At 39.2% G+C, this 17,439-nt stretch overlaps 1 protein-coding gene across 3 annotated transcripts in view; it reads right to left on the bottom strand.

Moving 5' to 3' along the window:
* Positions 1–7,400: 7,400 nt before the first annotated feature.
* Positions 7,401–17,439, bottom strand: part of MIPEP (mitochondrial intermediate peptidase) — a 73,575-nt gene continuing 63,536 nt past the window's right edge. For all 3 annotated transcript variants that reach the window (XM_065678529.1, XM_065678528.1, XM_065678530.1), the window contains 3 exons: positions 16,602–16,723; positions 15,756–15,829; positions 7,401–7,653 (listed from right to left, as the gene is read on the bottom strand). In XM_065678529.1, the coding sequence (XP_065534601.1) occupies positions 7,559–7,653; positions 15,756–15,829; positions 16,602–16,723 (291 nt within the window). In that variant the 3' untranslated portion in view covers positions 7,401–7,558. The remainder of the gene's footprint in view (positions 7,654–15,755; positions 15,830–16,601; positions 16,724–17,439) is intronic.

Here is a 17,439-nt window from a genome sequence, read left to right as displayed (position 1 = left end):
AGCTCTCACTTTTAACAGAGCCTCTCAAGAAATCACAGAAGCCCCACACCAACCTTGGCCCTTACACACATTTTTGGGGGACCAGAGCTAAAAAAGCATACATGTCTGTGTGCCTTGGTTTACTGAGAGCACTGATGGATCTTCTGCCCGCAGCTGGAGCATCAAAGTGGGCTCTAGTCAAGGATAATGTGCACTCAGACTTTCACATTCACTGGTCCCTGCATCAATACGAGGCACGCAGTCTGACTTCTCCAGCCTAAAAACCAACGTGAAGAGTGGAATAATGAAAAAGTAAGAGAAAAAAGCTCATGGGTCTGGTTTATCTAAAGACGCCCTGCATTTCTGACCTCTTGCCTAGGGTGCCGTGACTGGGATCTGAAGTGTCTCCAGTTGGCACAAAGGGTCCCAACACACAGAAAACAAGTTATAGAGAGAGTTTAGCTCCTACTGACAATTTCAGTTTGTGAAATATCTTTTTGGCCAAATGAAAGAGATCAAGCTGGAGATGGGGTGAGAAACATGAAGCAGGGAAGATGAAAAAAAATCTGCCAAAGCCAGCAAGGCACAGGCTTCAGACTAGCTAAACAGATACTTCTGACAGGCCTAGGAAAAGGCTTGGAAAACAGAACAGCTCACAGAGTAGAAACTGAATGTTGAATGAGCTATTTCCCTGCAGTCAGCCAGCCTACATCAGTTTTTCACACACAATTGAGACTGTCAGAAACCAAAGAAAGAAAAAAAAAAGCAGGTTTTCTTTTCAGAGATTACAAACTGAACAAACTAGCAAACCACCTTGTCTTGGGAATTTGGCTTAGACACCAGATTGAATCGAAGATAACTAATTTGATTAAGTAGAACAAGTTATCTAAATCCCTATGGAAAACACCGCCAGCAATTCAGCACTGTTTTGCAAAAGGCCCTCGGTGTTAAATAGCTTCAGCAAGAGCAATACCTACAGACACACAGCAGTTCCAGTGCATGAAGGACGCGTTTGTTGGACAGGCTCAGCACACAGCAACAAATTAAACTTACAGGGAAATAAAAAGAGAATTTGCCAGGATGGTGAAGAATCCAGTCTGGTCAGAACTTACCTGGCCTCTGACAGCTGCAGTGGGTTACAGATCCCAGTGGCATTCTATCTCTCTTGCAGCATGCGGTTACATCTCCAACTCTTAGGGAAGTCCTTTTTGTGTGCTATTTGTGCAAATGTTAAGAGACAGTGAACCGCAATTTCAACTCTCATTTGTAATGATTGGGTTTACTATGGCTAGCATGAATCATTTTGATAACACATATAATTAGTTTTATAGACTTTTTAGGATGTTATAAAAGCTGATGTATCACTTGCATTCCCCCAGGGCTCTCTTATAAAATGATTTGGTTACAACTGTATTCTTGGAACTGAAGTGTAGACAACTGAGCACATCAAGAGAAGCATTGTAAGCCAAGATATTCAAGATAATTTTGTTGCCCTTTTTTGATTCTAAAAAACCTTGCATAGAAATGCTATCACTCCTGGACTCCAGCACTGTCAGCTGTTCAAAGCTGGAGATACTCATGTCCTCCCAGGCCATCAGTAAGTTGCCTCCATACAGCTCATGGCTGCCCAGAGCAGATGCTGGTGCTCAGTAACCAGGAGCTGGGATTCCTGTCAAATGACCCTGGGGGAAAATGCTCTACATGTACAAATAAAGTAGGTCTTTAATAACTTAATAAAGTTTATCCTGGAGGAGGATTTGGCTCTGTAAAGATGGTTGCAAAGCAAGTTAACAAAATTCCACCTTCATGATGAAGAAACATGGGATTGGTAGGAGTGTGCACTATGTGACTCCAGCAACTTCTGACTTCATAAACATTTTTCCTTTCATATATATTAATAAACAGACTTTATTTTTAGCAACTGCCCTGCTAACCTGTAGGGAATCTGCTAGAGGTGCTCCATGAGCCTGCCCAACCCTTACATTAAGGGCTGCTGTAAATCTCAGCCAAACACAGGCTTCTGACCCTGTTTCACAGACAAGTCAATATTGAAACACCTATTTGATAGATTACTATTACTCATGAAGTGCAGCTGCCTGTAGTGTATTGAGAGCTGCTGCCCCATAGCATGCAACCTAAGGGGGTTCGTCCATCCCGACTTGCCCTGGCTTGGCAATATGTCGCCTTCTCAGCAGGTCACATTTGGGACATTTCCACAAGGCTCAGCTTTTCCAACACTCACCTCTCACTGTGCAGGGAAGGCAGGTGAGAAATGCTGTTCAAGCATGAGGTATCCTTCAGGCTATATGAGCACATGTCAGCAGCAGCCTTGTGCGGCTGATATAGGGTGGGCAGAACCTACCATGTTGCCATTTTGCTTTTCCCCTCTGACATGATCACAACCACCAGGTCTCAGCCACAGCCCAAATCTCCCATTATCTTCTCCTCCCTGCTTGGGCCATGCCCTGCTGCAGCTGAAATTGCAGAGGGAAAAGGGAGACTTTTGGAGGTGTCTAAGGAGCAAAGTGAGGGGGATGTAAGGAGTTGGAGGGTCAGCTGCCTAAAGCACTTCATAAACCCCAAGATGCCCTGAATATAAAAGCATCTTCTGTAACTATTTTAATATTGTACTATATGATATTGTCAATCATGTATAAACTCAGTCACTATATTGGTTTTGAACAACCTGGTCTAGCGCAAGGTGTCCCTGCCCATGGCAGGAAGGTTAGAACTTAGCTTTAAGGTCCCTTTCAACCCAAGCCATTCGGTGATTCTATGATGTATGACAGCAAAAGCAAGCAACAGTTGCATTTGACGATTGAAAAAAGGTGATGTCAAAAAAGAGGGTAAATTTGGTGCTTTGAGGTGTTCCAAATTTAAACAAGATTCAGCTACTTCCATCCCAGCCATCTGTGCTCTCTCAGAGTTATTGGAGCAACGAAAGGCATGTGCAAGAGCTGGTTCATCCCATCCTAAGAGAGGTAGGATATATCTCATTTAAAAGGTACTTGTTTCTTCTCCTCAAGCACAAAGGCAGTTGTAACAGCAAGCTTTAGCCATCTACAAGTTGCCCTAGAGGCTACAGGCTCACAGGCAACTGCTTGGCAAGAGGCATCCCACTGCCTTCCCTTTGTGTTTTTAAATCCACGCACCAGTAGAGCACAGACAGTCATCCTGTCAGATCTTTATCGGCACTTTGCTTCTGGTTTAAGTATCTTGACTTCAACAGATTTCTGGGACATTTCCTCTGAACAAGCAGCCGCACAGATTTCCTACAGCTGCGTGGCTCCGGCGTGCCGTGGTGCTCCGTTTAAAGAGCCATTTGTTGAAGAGCAGCCACAGAGGACTTAAAAAGGTAAACAAATCTCAGCCTGGGGAAGATCAGAAGGGCCGACAGTCCCGCTGGTGCTGATTTATACTTCCTTATCTTCTATCTCCTTCCTTCTCTGCCTCAAGCATACTAGCTGTTCTCCCACAGTCCATCTCCCAGGGAAATCCGTGTGCTTGTTTTCTGCAATCACACATTTCCAATTCTCAAGTTCATTAGGTCTTCAAATTTTAATGTAGTGCTCCCCTTTTGGTATACTGCAAACCTGCCAGGATAAAGCACTCACCTGCGCTCGTTCCCAACAGCAAGTAAATAAATCCCTGGCTCTGGGAACAGCAAATCTCCAATACTTTGCCCAGAAGGAATCTGAGATTGCAGATGCACAGTGCCTGCCACTAAACAAGAAGCAGAGGCGGCTCTTTGGCTCACTCTGTTTCTTCATCTCTCCACTCATCATGAAGCCATCAGCAGAACAGTTACCCAGCGAGCATGGACTTGCTACCCACATGGAAAAATCTCCTTCCAAGGGCAGTCCATTCATATCACAGCTCACAAGACGGCTGTCCCCTAGCACAGCTGAGGCTACAGGGCTTCTCTGAATTAATCTGAACTAATGTGGCAGGGTTTTGAGAAAATAGTTCAGTTTTAATACACATTTCTCGTGCTGATTAGCCAATCCCAGCACCATCTTTCACCCATGTTCCAGTGCTCAGCTGTCCCTGCTGTCATAAAAATTAGAGGCAGCTACCGGCTCTTGCTGAGCGCTTGTTTCCAAAGTGATTAACCTTTCAGATTTCTGCTTCTGTATTACAATTAAGGTATCTTAATTTTCTGATAAACTGAAATGCATATTTTGAGCCATCAACATTGCTGTGTTATCTCTGTAACTCCATCTTAGTGTTCACTATGAAACTAAGCTCCATTACTGTGATGTATATTCATTTTAACTGTTGCACAGCAATCTGAAGTGTGACCCACTGCTATTTAACATCTGTAGAAAGGATTTTATCAACATATGATATGAATTCTTCTACCTGGCTTTCCACAGAAGACAAAGCAGATATCTTCCTGATCACCTCTGACTTTTCCATTACTGACAGGGCTGCAATTTCCATTTTAAACTTACTGCTTTGGAAAGAAAACTCTCTTTTACTCCCCACTAGTTTCCGACTCAGAGGTCATTTTGATTCGGTATCAACACTTTTTCATGCCTGGTTTCTAATCTATATTCAATTCTTCCTTGCCCCATTTCCCTTCTATACTAAACTACTGCTTTCTACTCCTGTTCTCTTTGTTGGAAAGGAGTTTAGAGAACTCCATGCAGCACCAGGAGCATTTATGTCACCAGAAAGCAGTTATTAAGCAATATTTCAGTCTAAGTGACTCAGAAAAATAATCACATCAAACATGAAAAAAAAAGCAGAGCTGACACCTCAGACTATCAAACGCAACCCATGTGTGTTTCTCTGATGTGTCGTAATTATGTGTTATTATTTCAGGATTGCATAAGGGTGTCATTTCTTCTGGAGATGTTCACTACTTATTTTCTGTAGCAGCTAAAATCCAAATCATAGTACAACTTCAGATTAAAAGCATGATGCTGACTTAGAGTGTTATAAAACCAACTTTTTGCTAGCTGGTTCAGCAGCCCCAGTGGGAAAATATGGAATGCTGGAAAGGGATTACAGTGGTTTTTACATTTATGAAGAGTTACGCTGCTGGTCACAAGAGAGGTCTCACATTACTGAAAGAACACATATTTGCTGGAAAATAAAAGTCTCAAAAAGAAGAAAAGAAAGGAAAAAGCATCAGACATTTGAACAGCTGGAAGCATTTTTAGAAACTACCAAAAAGGAAGAAAAAAAATTAGAATAATATTTCCCTTTCTGTAGTAAGCATCATAGTGGTGATATAATGTGTTCTCAAGAGGCTTAATCACATCTACTGTTCAGTCCTCAAAGGTTATTTCATAAAACAAAAATTACTGGAGTCAACAGAGATTCTTCAGAAAGAAACTGAAGCTGTCACTCTGAGTTGTATTTACGTTTCCACCAGCTCCCATCTTTGTCCAACGTCCCAGGACTAACGAATCTGCAACAATAGCTACAGTCCACTGCGCTTTGGCAAAAGACAAGACTTTCTTCCTTTCTTTGTCTGTACCTGTTTTCAGTATTAGGAAGATGTTGTTTGATGCCACTCTGATAAAACCTTGAAAAGGTTGTTGTTTACAGAAAGATCAAATGAGACAGTGGAATAAAGAGATAATAGCAGCCATGGGCATAAACCAGTGTGACTATTACACGCATTTTGATAGAGTATCTACCCTCTAGAACACCATCACTTGAATTTCTTTCAAATTAAAATCATGGGGCAATCTCTTAATGTGAAACGCTCTGCTTATTCCGCCAATCATGATGCTTTATTTTCTTTACCAAAGTGCTCTCAGGGCCATGTCAGCACTAGGATTTCCTTTTGCTATGTTCTTTTTTTGTCACAGTGGATCTTTCAACATGTGCCAGCTCCAGATTAAGTTTATTGGTATTTTGCTCCAGTACAAAAACCAAGGCAACAAGCAACACAAGGCTCCCTTAGCAACACCCCTAAATTCCCTTTATAACATACTTCCATTTAACACTCTACAAGGGGTTGTTAAATTTACATTCATGAGCTATTGTATCCTTTTAAGAACTTCCCATCTTCACAGTGTGCTTTTACGCACACCTAAATTTACATGCGTTTAGTTTTTGTGGTTTTTAATCACTTAACTTACAGCAAAATACTCACCTAGTTTGTTAAGCAAAACTGTTCATCTTTCCTGGTAGTAGGCAGCAACCAATTCTGTATCTGTATATACAGAATGCAGTCACTCAGACGTACAACACAGAAGCCTTGTTCTGGTACACGTCTGAAAATATGCCTGCTATTGTTTAACCAAAACATGTCATATCTAAAAATGTCTAAACCCAGCTGTATGGGTAATGGCAGTGCTGTTCATACAAAACAAATTTCCACCCGGCAAAACCAGACAAAAAACAGGTAAAATATCAAATGATAACCAATAGCACAAAGTCTGCTAAAAACCAGGGGCAAATGATCCCAATCAGCTGTCACTCTAATTCACCCCTTCCCAAACATCTACTTTTTCTGGTTGATCTTTATTCTTCTCTTGCTTCTCTCCCAGCTATTTGCTCATCTCTCAGCCTCAGTTTTCTTCCTATCTTGCTTCTTTTACTGTGTTTCCACTGAGGACACTTTTGTATAATTTTGATACCTTTTGTAACAACCCGCAAAGGACTTCTCAAAGACAAGGCCATTTCTAGAGAAAAAGTCACCTTTTTTTTACTAGCACTCATACCATTTCACAATTTACTTCAAGAGAAGAAACTCCCACTGATAATATTCCTTTGTTCATTACCCACTATAGAATGTGCAACCTTAAACTACTTGAGCCTATCTTGGAAAAAAGTCTTTGTTTTGACTGATTTTGTCCCCCCAAAAACCTGCCCTCTTGTATGTCAAGCAGTTCCCCAGCACTCATCCACTTATCATCATTAAAAGGAAACTCCATATGAAAAAAAATATGCGGAGTCCAGATTCAGGCTGTTCCTACACAGGAACTTTGCCAACATATTTCAATAGTAACTGCTCTCTGCACTGGAAATGTTAAAATGCCTACAAATCCATATTCACCAAAACATGATAGACTTCATCCAGTAAAGCCCTGGGGCCAAAACTAAACCACCACTACACAAGAAAACAAACACACCCAGGTAACAGATAAAGGACTACAGGACCCAGTTAAATAAGAAAATGCTCCCCAGAAAACAACTGCTGACCCCTGAACACTGAAACACGCTAACAGTTCTGGGTCCTGACACTCAACAGGTATGTTCTAATACTGAATGCAATGTGTGTACCAAACGACCATTCATACCACTCCACTCGCACTGAGGATGGGCTAAATTCCTATTTAAACACCTGTTCCAACAAGACTGAATTTTCTAACAGTACATGCTAGAGGATTTGTTCTCTCAAATTCCATGCTTGAACTCCTATGCAACAGAAAGACACCACCTTCATAAAGGAAACCAGGTGATCCAACGAAATTATTTATTAATGTTCCACCAACATGGATATTCAGACTTTTACAGGTTTTCACCAAAAAGCAAACCCAGTCACAGCAATATTTTCCCCACAATTATGAAGACATATGTAATCTTCCATAAAATAATTCAGTTCTGTTGAATATTTTTATGAGTCCATGATAAATGTTTCGAAGTCCTGGTCGAGGTCTGAAACAAGGGCATCCACCAAGTCTTCAACTGAAGGTGATTTCTGAAGCATACCTACAAAACCAAGACAACAGACTCTCAGCAAGAATATTACGGCCTTGAAAGCTTTGTCAATAATAATACTTACTGCTATCTAACTTCTAATGTCACAATACAACAGAAACAGCTATCACATTTGTCAAGAAATAACTGCAATTATAATGTATAAAGATTATTTCTTTTCTCCAAGCTACCTCTTACATGTTATCACAGAATTGACAGGTTTCAAGATTGTTAACTGATTTTTGTCATTACTATCTTGCTTAAGCAGGGAATTATTTCCATTTTAAAGCAATATAGCCATAGATTCAGTCATTTCCAAGTGACTGGAATAAATCAGTGATTGAGTGGATATCTAAATCCTTATCTGCTAAGCCTCAGGTCTGACAGGGCCAGAAAAAACAACATATTTTCTCAAAGTGTTGCACACTTCAATAGCATCTAATTTAGTATTTAAAGTACAAAAATCTCTGATTTTTTCACAAGGTATGAAATAGACAGAAGTATTTTCAGTGCACTGCAGGTTTAATTTTGCCCCCCCCCCCTTTTTTTTTTTACAGTATCATGACTTTTATTAAGGATTTTATTTAGCGCTGCTGTAGCTCTAGCATATCTACACAGTAACAGACAGGGAAATTAGCGTAATGAAGAATCATGCTCAAGTACTTTGTCTGGTAATTCTATAACAAACAGAGCAGCTAAAAATCTCACACCTTCCTGCAGAATCCCAGTTTTTAGAAAGCACAAGAATGCATCCTGTAAATTGACAGAACATGGGATAATGTCTTTAAACTGACGGAGGATCGCTTTAGATTACATATAGGGAAGAAATTCTTCCCTGTGAGGGGGTGAGACACTGGCACAGGTTGCTCAGAGAAACTGTGGCTGCCCCATCCCTAGCAGCGTTCAAGGCCAGGTTGGATGGGGCTTTGAGCAACCTGGTCTAGTGGAAGGTGCCCCTGCACATGGTAGGGGGTTGGAACTAGGTGAGCTTTAAGGTGCCTTCCAACCCAAATCAACCTATGGTCCTATGATAAAATTATTCTCAGATGTTTCTTTGTACTTAACATTAATGTAATGTTAGTCTTTTCAGTGTTATGAACATTTTCAATATTATATATGGAAATCTACTGCATTACTTGTACCCAAAAAAAAAATAAATCCAAACAGTAGAGCTGCCAAATAATGTAAAATTTAATCTTTGTACTTCTTTGAAGTGATCTGTTCTCTCTGACAAATGCCAATGTAAATATAACCTCCTTCTACCCTTTCTGATCGGCATACCTGCTGAACATAATTTTATACTCTTTCACATCCTCCACAATATTTGCTTTTAGTCGAAATTATAATTGCACGCTGCTAAAAGCCCGAATCTTTCACTAGAACACAATGATTCAAAGCCCACCAGGAAACAGAACACCTCAAGGTAATTTTGTGTGAGTAACCAAAAATAATGTTCTTGCTAAGACTTCACAGAATCCCATTTCAATCTGATTTAAACACATGTTGCAAATGTCAATACACAAATACTGAACACTAAAAGTAGAACAAATCTTGTACTTATACATAGGTTAACTTGAAATTCTGTTAAAAGAAGTTTGCATCATACTGTTTTTAAAATGAAAGAGAACAGATTTCCAAATACTTGGTAAACTTGTCATCATCACAGTAAAATTGCTGTGGAGTTACTTTTAGTCCACAATGAAAAATGCCTTGCTATACGCTGGGCTAAGAAACAGATGTGTCCAGATACCAGCTATTAATCTAACCCCCTCAGAGAGCCATGGCCTCTTGCAGACTCCTTCTCTCAGGTTTCTGAGTGGGCTGGCTGGGTGACATGCGTATTTGCTTCCTAACGGCCTTGGAAAAAATCCAGTTTAAATTTGTACTATTTTCCTGCATGTTTACCCTGAAGTTTAGAGAATGCCTTAAGGTGACACGGATGGCAGCCCACTGGAACACTTACTGTCATGCATGACTCCTGGAGCTTCATCTTAAACTCAGTTGAAGCGGTCTAGTCCCAACACTGCAATTGGTTCTGCTTTTTTTTTTTTTTTTTCGGATCTCATTTCACTGCAGACATTTACATCTGAACTAACTGTCTCTATTTATAGGGACTGAACAGTAGGAAAAGCTTCATGGGTGCCAGTCATCTGACCTTTTTCAGAGGTCTACTTTATGATGAGTTGTGCCTATGAAGAACCTACTTTTCCCTTTATTCCAGAAAAGAAACCTGGATGACTAGCTCATGTATAAAAATTTCAAGGCTCCAATTTTTAAGGTGTGGCTCTATAAAAGAATTATTTTTCTCTATCCAATGTGCCTATTTCTATCAGACATCAATATGGAGGGATGACTTTAATGCTGCATAGGCAGCATACAAAGACAGCCATAACAGACATAACCACCACTGCCCAAGCCCCAGCATATAAATAAATAAAAAAATCCCCTTCCAAATCTGATGCTATAGGAAGCAGCCAGCCTGGATGATGTCTAGCCAATTCTTTTGACACACTAAAATTTATTCCGCTGTTGACAATTCTTAAAACTACAATTATTAATACATTACAAAAGAAGAAAAGCTAACAATATAATGATTAGGGGGAAGAACAGAGACTGATGATGGGATTACCTTCAAGTAGATTTAATTTCCCTCTTACATAAAAATGGCAAAGCATAACAAAAACATTCCAACCCTGGATATTACAAAATGAATGAAAGAGACATAATTAACTACAGTACACTTGGATTTGTTTTAGTGCAGCTGAATACAGTCTTACCAAATCTCACTCAAAGCTTGTTACAAATTGCATTCATTTGGACTCCACATGGTTTGTTTTAAATATGTAGAAGAATTCAAAATCTTTCTGGCAATAGTGATGTCAAATGACCTCCGACCCAGTAGTTCCAACTTTCGATAGTACAAACAGATTTCTTGCATTAGTGGTCTACTGCATTGCTGTTTTCCCGTCACTGACATCAAAAGCAGACATTAACAGAATTTGCTTTTGCAAGGGAAGGATGAAGAGTAACTGAGGTCATTGCTGAACTCCTACTGCAGTAAAATGATCATGCCCTTATGAAATAAATTACTACAGATTTTAGAGTAGACAACTGCAACAAAAGAAACAGACACTGATGGTATTTCTGTGCTTTAACCTCTTACTCTACACAGATGTATTAAGAATGGTCATGTCCCCCTTTAAACTCCATTAAATTATATCAAAGCAAGATCAGCTTTGATATATTGTAAGTACTCAACACTTCAGTTTAAATGATTTAGTACAGTGTCCACAAGGTCTGATGGCTGCAGTTTCAAAATCTGTGAGTGTACTTCATACGTTCAGCCCAACTCCTATTACAGCTCAGTCTCTCCCAAGCCTAAGGCAACTGCATAGCTTATCTTCTCTGCTTTGAAGTTTTCTTTCACATTACAGCACTGTGGTTAACCACACCCTTTGGAAAGATGGTTAGCTATAACCTACAATCACTGAAATTTGGGAGAAGAATAAAGCCTGTGGCAAAATTTGGCCTCTGCTCCTTTGGAACACTAATTATTTTGGGTCCATGTAGTTTGAGTTAATGTATGTTGCCAGTTACATCACCTTTTAAGGTTTAATCATATTTCTTATACTTTCAAAGAGACCTGAAAGATTTTTACAGCCTCTTCAAATCCCAATTATTCCACAAAGTACAATCTGAGGCATTGAAAAACAAAGTTTAAAACTGCATTGGGGCAAATGAGTTTTTATTTACACATTGATTACCACATGTGCACACAGCTGAGTACGTCTGCAGTGTGACACAGTGTTAACAAGTCAAGAACACGACTTCACTTGTATGTTGCATAGGGACTTCTTCAGACACCCAGAGAGCAACATGACTGCATCAAGACTGCAGGAGAAGCGCACTCCAGGATACATTCCCACATCATCCAACCTAGTACTTTTCACACTGCAATACATTTTCTGCCTATGCACCTGGGTTTATTTCCAGTTAGGGAGTGCCAAGGGAGACAGGGAGCAATGGTGCACACCTGAATCTTGTTCAGACCTGCAACCAGCACACAACTGGACCTGGAAGGGACACCTGGGTTACATATCTTTAAAAGAATTTGAAATCCCTAATGCCATATAGTCCTGGGAAGCAGAGGGTCCACAACAGCCATGTGGCCAGTACAAAATGACAGAAGAGCCAAGTTCTTCTCAAACTGTGCTTCTCCTCTAAAGAAATAAATAAATTAATAAAAGCCTCTTGGACAGAGCATTGTTCACTCATGATTTAATTGCTCCTGCTATCTATATTTGTGACTCTTTCTGTATTTTGCAGATTACCGAAGGATTAAGATAAAAGTGGCCACTTCAGAAAATGTTAAAAAAGGTTTCATAAAGCCTCTGTGTTGTTGTTCTGGTTCTTTTTAAGTGGAAACAAATGCCAAGAGAATCAAATCCAAAACCAAAAAAGTACATTGTGTTTTTGAATTAAAGACTAGTCCAAACAGGAATCTTGTCAGTAACTCCACAGGATGGCAGGTCAGATCCTTTATCTTCCCTAATCAGTACATCTATGGAATCATGTGGGAGAAAGATGAAAAGACAGGGTCGTATCCAAACACAAAAGACAATAGAAAGCTTCTGAGGAAAAAAATCGTAACAAAGAAACTGTATAAATAAAATTCAATTGTGAAGTTATCTATTATCAAACAGTCAACGATTATGGCTAACTTCACAATGAGATAGGGAAGCACTTCAAGGGTGAGGCTACATATGTGCATCCAAAAATCAGACTTGTACAAGCATATTTCTTTATATTAAAAGACAAATAAATAAAATGCCTGAAGTACCAGCCTAGGGAACTTAAGGTTTTTGAAACATGGCACTAACGAACACAGAATCTGGACTGTCTCCCTGAAGAAGAGTACAAATCAACAAGCTTTTAAGTCTGGTGGAATCTGTCTTTAATCAGGAATCAGTTTGGTCATCTGCTACGGGACTGCAGTTTTGCAGCTGATGAAAACCAACAAAATGTGGAAATCAAGTATTCTGAAACATCCATAATGAAAAGGAAAACAAACAGTAAAGAGAGTCAGGAGCTGAGTGAACCTAAACAAACTAAAGAACAAGTAACTCTTCTTACTCTTTTCCTTTAATTTTCTATTTTCATAATAAATTCAGTGCAATTAAGCATAAATTTATTAGCTTTTCCCATCAGGTGTGTTACATGATTTAACCTCAAATAATCCCAAGAAAGCAATCAAATTATTAATTGTCAAAACACCTGAGTCACCTCAATTTCATTTTTCAGGGAGTCAATCAACCATGCTTAAGTTTTGCACAGTCTACAGATGAACATCACAATAGGCACAGGCAAGGAACCTGCTGATGAATTCTGGTTATTTTTACTATTTTGAGTACCGTTTAAAAATTCAACTTTAAAATAGTTTTAAGGAAATATAGAGTATAAAAGTAAAATCCAGAATACAAAGTTGGCCAGGGAGATATCCTGAAGCAAGGATGATGCACGCTTATGGAAAACGATCAGATCATGGAATACTTAAGTAAACTGGATATACATAAACCCACAGATGCACTCATGAGTACTGAAGGAGCTGGCAGATGGCACTGCAAGGCTACTCTCAATAATCTTTAATCAATCATAGCAACTGGACGAAGTGCCAAAAGACTGGGAAAAAAAGCAAATGTCACTCCTATCTTCAAGAAAAGCAAGAAGGCAAACCCAGGGAACTAGAGATTAGTCAGCTCACCTCAATCCCAAGGAAGGTGGTAGAGCAGCAAATCCTGGAAACCATTTCCAGGATCATGAACAACAAAAAATAGTAACGAGGAGTAGTCACCATGCATTCATCAAGGGCAGGTCATGCTCAATCAACTTGATAACCCTATTTGATGAAGCAACTGGCTTGGTACAAGTGGAGAGAGAGGCAGACATTTTCTACCTGCACTTCAGTAAGGTCTTTGACACAGTTTCCTGTAAGATCCTGCAAACTGATTGTACCATGTTCTGCTTTGGTAAAGCCACTTGTACTTCCACAGATAAATTTTGCAAACTTCATTCAAATATTTGACTCAAGGGAGCACACTGCTAGCAACTTCACCATAGCCTCTATGACATTTCAGGAAGATTCCACGCTCAGTAGAATTAAAAATACATCCCAGAAACAGAAGAGATTATAAACATAACTGGTATTTTAAAACATCTATATCTCCCATACAAGTTACAATAAAATAATTGGATTTATTTGTAAAGATGTATGTTTACATACATTCAGAGCAGCCCTACGGGGAAGGACTTGGGGGTGCTGGTCGATGAAAAAATGAACATGAGCCAGCTTCAGTGTGTGCTCGCAGCCCAGAAAGCCAACCATCAAAAGCAGCGTGACCAGCAGGTCGAAGGAGGTGATCCTGCCCTTCTACTCTGCTCTTGTGAGGCCTCACCTGGAGTATTGTGTGCAGTTCTGGTGTCCTCAACATAAAAAGGACATGGAACTGTTGGAGCAAGTCCAGAGAAGGGCCATGAGGATGATCAGGGGACTGGAGCACCTCCCGTATGAAGACAGGCTGAGAAAGTTGGGGCTGTTCAGCTTGGAGAAGAGCAGGCTGCATGGAGACCTCATAGCAGCCTTCCAGTATCTGAAGGGGACCTATAAGGATGCTGGGGAGGGACTTTTCATTAGGGACTGTAATGATATGACAAGGGGTAACGGGTTAAACAGGGGAAGTTTGGATTGGATATAAGGAGGAAGTTCTTTCCTGTAAGGGTGGTGAGGCACTGGAATGGGTTGCCCAGGGAAGTTGTGAATGCTCCATCCCTGGTGGTGTTCAAGGTGAGGCTGGACAGAGCCCTGGGTGACATGGTTTAGTGTGAGGTGTCCCTCCCCATGGCAAGGTGGTTGGAACTATGTGATCTTAAGGTCCTTTCCAATCCCTAACTGTTCTATGATTCTATGTTCCTGCCTTGCAACTACTTAGTTCACAGGTTTGGGCTACAGTTTTTTAAGGTGAAAAACACGGCGTCTTCAAGAACAGTAAATAAAGGCAAGTTTGCAAAGTCGTGCTGAAAGAAAAGCAACTCTTTAGATCAGAAATATAAATAGACTAATCTAGAAAACGTATAATTGCTTACTATATGATGAGTCTAAGGAGAGCAGAGGTTACGGCCTCAAACATAAACAGATGGGTGGACATTCTGGTTACGAAAACTGTGCCAGTCTCATGAAGAAATATAGAGACATTACCACTGTCTCCCTTATCTGAATAAAAAACCTCCACAACTTCCAGTTTACCAAACTGGAGTGAACAGAGGCCAATATTCGTTCTTACTATTAAGAATTTTAGAGTGAATTGAAAGATGCCTCTTCAGAGCATTTAGGACTTACCATGCTCATATCAGGAACACCGACAATAATGCAAATATGTTTGGTTTGAATATTGCAACATTACAGAGGAAAATCTTTATCCTGGTCTCACTGACAGAATTGAGATAAAGTCAGCAGTCTGAGAAACTTGTTTTATTCTCTTGTTTTATACCTAAAATGTAATAATATAGGACTTTTGCTAGCACAATGAACGATTTTTGAAAGTTATTTTCCAGGTTCAAAAGGCACACGTTGTATTAAGAGGAATAATAAAGTATGTTCATTATGAATTTCAGACTTCTGTTTCATGATAATGTATACTCAAAGTACTGATAAAGCCAAAGCTATTTTGATAATAAAATGACATGCTCAAAACAAGTTCAAATTCTTCAATACAAAATAGCCACATCTATTATAAATTTCATGTATGTAAAAGTTATTCAATTTCTGTATCCAGAAAACGTCATCTATCTTTAAGTATGTGATACTCTTATTCTGAATTCTTTAGACAGTCTTGTAAAACAAACCCTTCCAACACTTCACCCCAACTATCTACGTGTGGGTTTTTCCTTTGTATCACAAGGAGTTCTACTGACCATGATACCAGTCCACTTCACTAAATAAATGAACAAGCTTTCTTTCATAAATCCAATGAAGATTATAATTAAACAAAAGGGACCAAATTGGGAAATTATTTCTTCCTTGAGCAAGGGAATGAAAGGTTTGGGGTTTTTTTTTGTACCTTGAACCATAAGTATGGGCTCTTTTCCACCGCCATGTGCCAGCATCTCTCTACGGTAACGCTCACCCATTGCCCTGCAGAAACACAGATGTTAGAGCCATTTGCAAACACAACCTGCTCAGCTTTCAGTCACATTTACTTCTAGGTTCTCTACAGAACACAGAGACAGAAGTCAGATGAAATTTCCCACCCTGAAAACAATGACTGCCTTGAGTCCATGTTGACTCCTGAAATTCAAATTACATGTAAAATTATATTATGAGTAACTGAATTAGACAAATTTTATACATATGAATACGTGTTGGTGTTTATAGAAGTGAATTTGTGAACAACATTTCAGCCTTTGCTGCTCCAAGGGGAAAAGTCACTCTGTTACAATCCTCTGAACATTCAGCTAAGGTATAAGAGCACTCATAATTTATGATCTCAAAATTTACCTTTTAATTTCATAAAGCAGAATGAGTAGGATAGCTATACTTAGCTCTGAAGTTGGTGATACAAAGCTTGTTTAATACCTGCAGTTGCTTTGATTTTAATAGAAAAGTGCAAGCAAATAGGCATCTATGAAAATCAAGCTCTCTAATTACAGTAAATATGGATTTCAGTGCCTCGCAAATGGCATATTTCGAAACATCAATACGAATATTTTTTTCACCAGTAAACATGTCCCAGAGTACACTTTATACTTGTGGTTATTTCCTGTTTTGTAATCCTCTTAAAATCAAAACAAAGGCTAAAAACTGTCATTTAAAAAGCCCATCAACCTATGTGGCCCCTGTTGTTTCATGCCTTGCAGAAGTAAGTAGCATAACACTTTATTCTACTTAATAATTTCTCTATTTTTACCGATCAAATGGGTCCTGAGCAAAACACTGTTTCCACACCATGGAGGCAACAGCTCTAGACATGAGGTAGGAGTAATATTTTGCACCGTAGCCCACAAGATGACTGAATCGCAGCTGCCAGGCCTGTAAGGAGAAAACAAACACAAAACAGAAGTAATCTTTAAAATCCTTTAAATTGTTCAGCATTTTCTGAAGTATGATGGAAGAGATCTATTTATGACAAACAGTTAAAAAAAGAAAAAGAAAAAAAATCAGCCACCACTATAAATCGCAGAATGAATACATCGTTTATTCTAAGGAGCACTTTTCAACCTAAATACTGTGTATCCAATATACCGATTATCATAATTGAAATTATACATAAATAGGGTCAGAAGGAAAGAAAACCAAGCAGTAAAAAATGCATTCATATTTGATAATAGCTTTGTTGTTCTACTAGTCTTGAAAGAAAACCACAATTACCTTATTACAAGTAACAGCACATTTTATAATTTTCCATGTGGGTAAGTGAAATATCAAATTTGAAAAAAATTCAATTTATAAGCTTTTGCCACAAACAAAATGACAATAGGGACTTGCATTTAATACTATAAAAAAAATACAGTTTCCCATATGCCAACAAAAACTCAGGGCAGACAAATTACATTAACATGCAATGTCACTGTTCACAGATTTGTTTGCATGTTTGAAATGCGTAGATATAGCAGATTATTGTCCATAATTATAGTTACTTATTTATATAATGTTACTTGGCTTTATGACTTGTTTCAGTGACAGTGGACTCCTTTTTAAATGCTGGCTGGTGTTGAATGTTGACTTAATATTTTCTTAGCAAAGAA

This window comes from Lathamus discolor, chromosome 4, assembly GCF_037157495.1.
Source record: "Lathamus discolor isolate bLatDis1 chromosome 4, bLatDis1.hap1, whole genome shotgun sequence".
Taxonomy (NCBI): Eukaryota; Metazoa; Chordata; class Aves; order Psittaciformes; family Psittacidae; genus Lathamus; species Lathamus discolor.
The sequence above is the reverse complement of the archived record's forward strand: the minus strand, read 5'-3'. Positions and strand labels throughout refer to the sequence as shown.